The sequence below is a fragment of the Pelophylax lessonae genome (assembly GCF_965119305.1).
Source record: "Pelophylax lessonae genome assembly, chromosome: 4".
Classification (NCBI taxonomy): Eukaryota; Metazoa; Chordata; class Amphibia; order Anura; family Ranidae; genus Pelophylax; species Pelophylax lessonae.
In genome coordinates, this window is record NC_138771.1 from 218,544,218 (window position 1) to 218,546,077 (window position 1,860).

General features: G+C 45.6%; 1 protein-coding gene across 1 annotated transcript in view; it reads left to right on the plus strand.

Annotated features, from left to right (window-relative positions):
- Nucleotides 1-253: 253 nt before the first annotated feature.
- POT1 (protection of telomeres 1) overlaps nt 254-1,860 on the plus strand; it is a 161,934-nt gene continuing 160,327 nt past the window's right edge. Inside the window, exons 1-2 of the mRNA XM_082257094.1 lie at nt 254-305; nt 390-504. Of these exons, the coding sequence (XP_082113220.1) occupies nt 300-305; nt 390-504 (121 nt within the window). The 5' untranslated portion in view covers nt 254-299. The remainder of the gene's footprint in view (nt 306-389; nt 505-1,860) is intronic.

A 1,860-nucleotide genomic window follows, 5' to 3' on the forward strand; every position in this document is an offset into this window, starting at 1 on the left:
GCACAACCTCCTACACCTGCCTCGTACACTCGCCCGATCGGGCACACGTTGCATAGCAATGTATTCCTCATCCAGCAGGGTGACAACACTCCTCTCACATGGCTTAGCACAGCGCCAGAGAAGAATCCACCCCTCCGTTCTCATCACCTATCTCATTCTGCAGTTCACTTCCGTAAACAGTGCACGGCTCCGCCCGCCCGTCTGACGTCACCTCCGCCCCCTCTGCTGTGACTATAGAGGCGGTGGAGGCGATCAGGAAGAGCAGAGCGGTGTGCAGGCTGTGCTGTGACTGTACAATCATGAGTGTAGGTAGCGGGAAGGTAGTGGCAGCACACAGCATATCACGTGGTAGCCGCTCTATAATAATTGGTGCACTATTTGTGTTTTAGGGCTCTGCACAGAAGTACGTGTATACCAAGCTGGACCAAATAAAGGAAGGAACGATAGTTAACCTGTATGGAGTGGTGAAGTTTTTTAAAGTGCCATATCGCAGCAAAGGGACAGGTAGGTGCCAGCAGAACTATGAAGGCTCAGCAGGGCATACACTTCTATTATGTGCTGGGACTGAGAGATCAGGGGGGCTTCTCAGGCTCCATTCACATCTGGGCGTTTTCAGCTCCAAAAACGCTAAAAAAAAACGTCCCAAAACGCCCAACAAGTAAAACCCCATTCATTTAAATGTTACCTGTTCACATCTGAGCATTTTAACGCCTGAAGTAAAACGCTCAAAAAAGTACATGAGCTTCTTTTTGGGCAGATTACAGGCGTTTTCCATTGGTCTCTAGTCAATCTAAAAACGCCTGCACAAAAAAACGCCTGAAACAAAATCGCCCAGGTGTGAATGGAGCCTCATAGCAGAACGGGTGCTTAACCACTTCTGGACCAGAAGATTTTCCCCCCAATGACCAGGCCATTTTATGCGATTCGGCACTGCATTACTTTAATTGACAATTGCGCAGTCGTGCGACACTGTACCCCCAAAAAATGTATGTCCCCCCCCCCACAAATAGAGCTTTCTTTTGGTGGCGTTTGATCACCAGTGCGATTTTTATTTTTTTGCGGTATAAAAAAAAAACAATTCTGGAAAAAAAAAAACAATATTTTTCACTTTTTGCCATATAACAGTCCCAATAAAAAAATGAAAAATCTAATTTTTTTCATAATTTTAGGCCAATTTGTATTCTGCTACATATTTTTGGTAAAAAAATAGCAATAAGCGTATTTTGATTGGTTTGCGCAAAAGTATCGCGTCTACAAAACTACGGGAAAGATTTATATAATTTTTATTTATTTATTTACTAGTAATGGCGGCGATCTGCGATTTTTAGCAGGACTGCGACATTGCGGCAGACAGGTCGGACCCCTAACTGACATTTTTAACACTTTTGGGGGGACTAGTGACATTACTACAGTAATCAGTGCTAAAAATATGCACTGTTACTGTAATAATGACACTGGCAGGGAAGGGGTTAACCCAGGAGCAATCAAAGGGTTAAGTGTGAGCCTAGGGGGTGCATTCTAACTGTGTGGGGAATGGGCTTGTGAAATCAATACAGAGACCGGTGTTCCTAAATAGAGATGAGCTTGGGCGTGTTCGAGTTTGTACGTGCCCGATCCCACCAGGGAGTCGACACTGCATTCCACTAATCAAAGGCAGTGAGACATTTCCCGATCTGTGAAGCTGCGGATCGGGAAATGTCTCACTGCCTGTGATAAGTGCAGTGTAGTGTCGACTCCCTGGTGGGATCGGGCACGTAGGAACTCAAACACACCCGAGCTCATCCCTGTTCCTAAATAGGAGGAACACAGGAGCTCTGCATTGATTCCAGATAGAACAACGGTCTGCTGTGTCTAGAACTG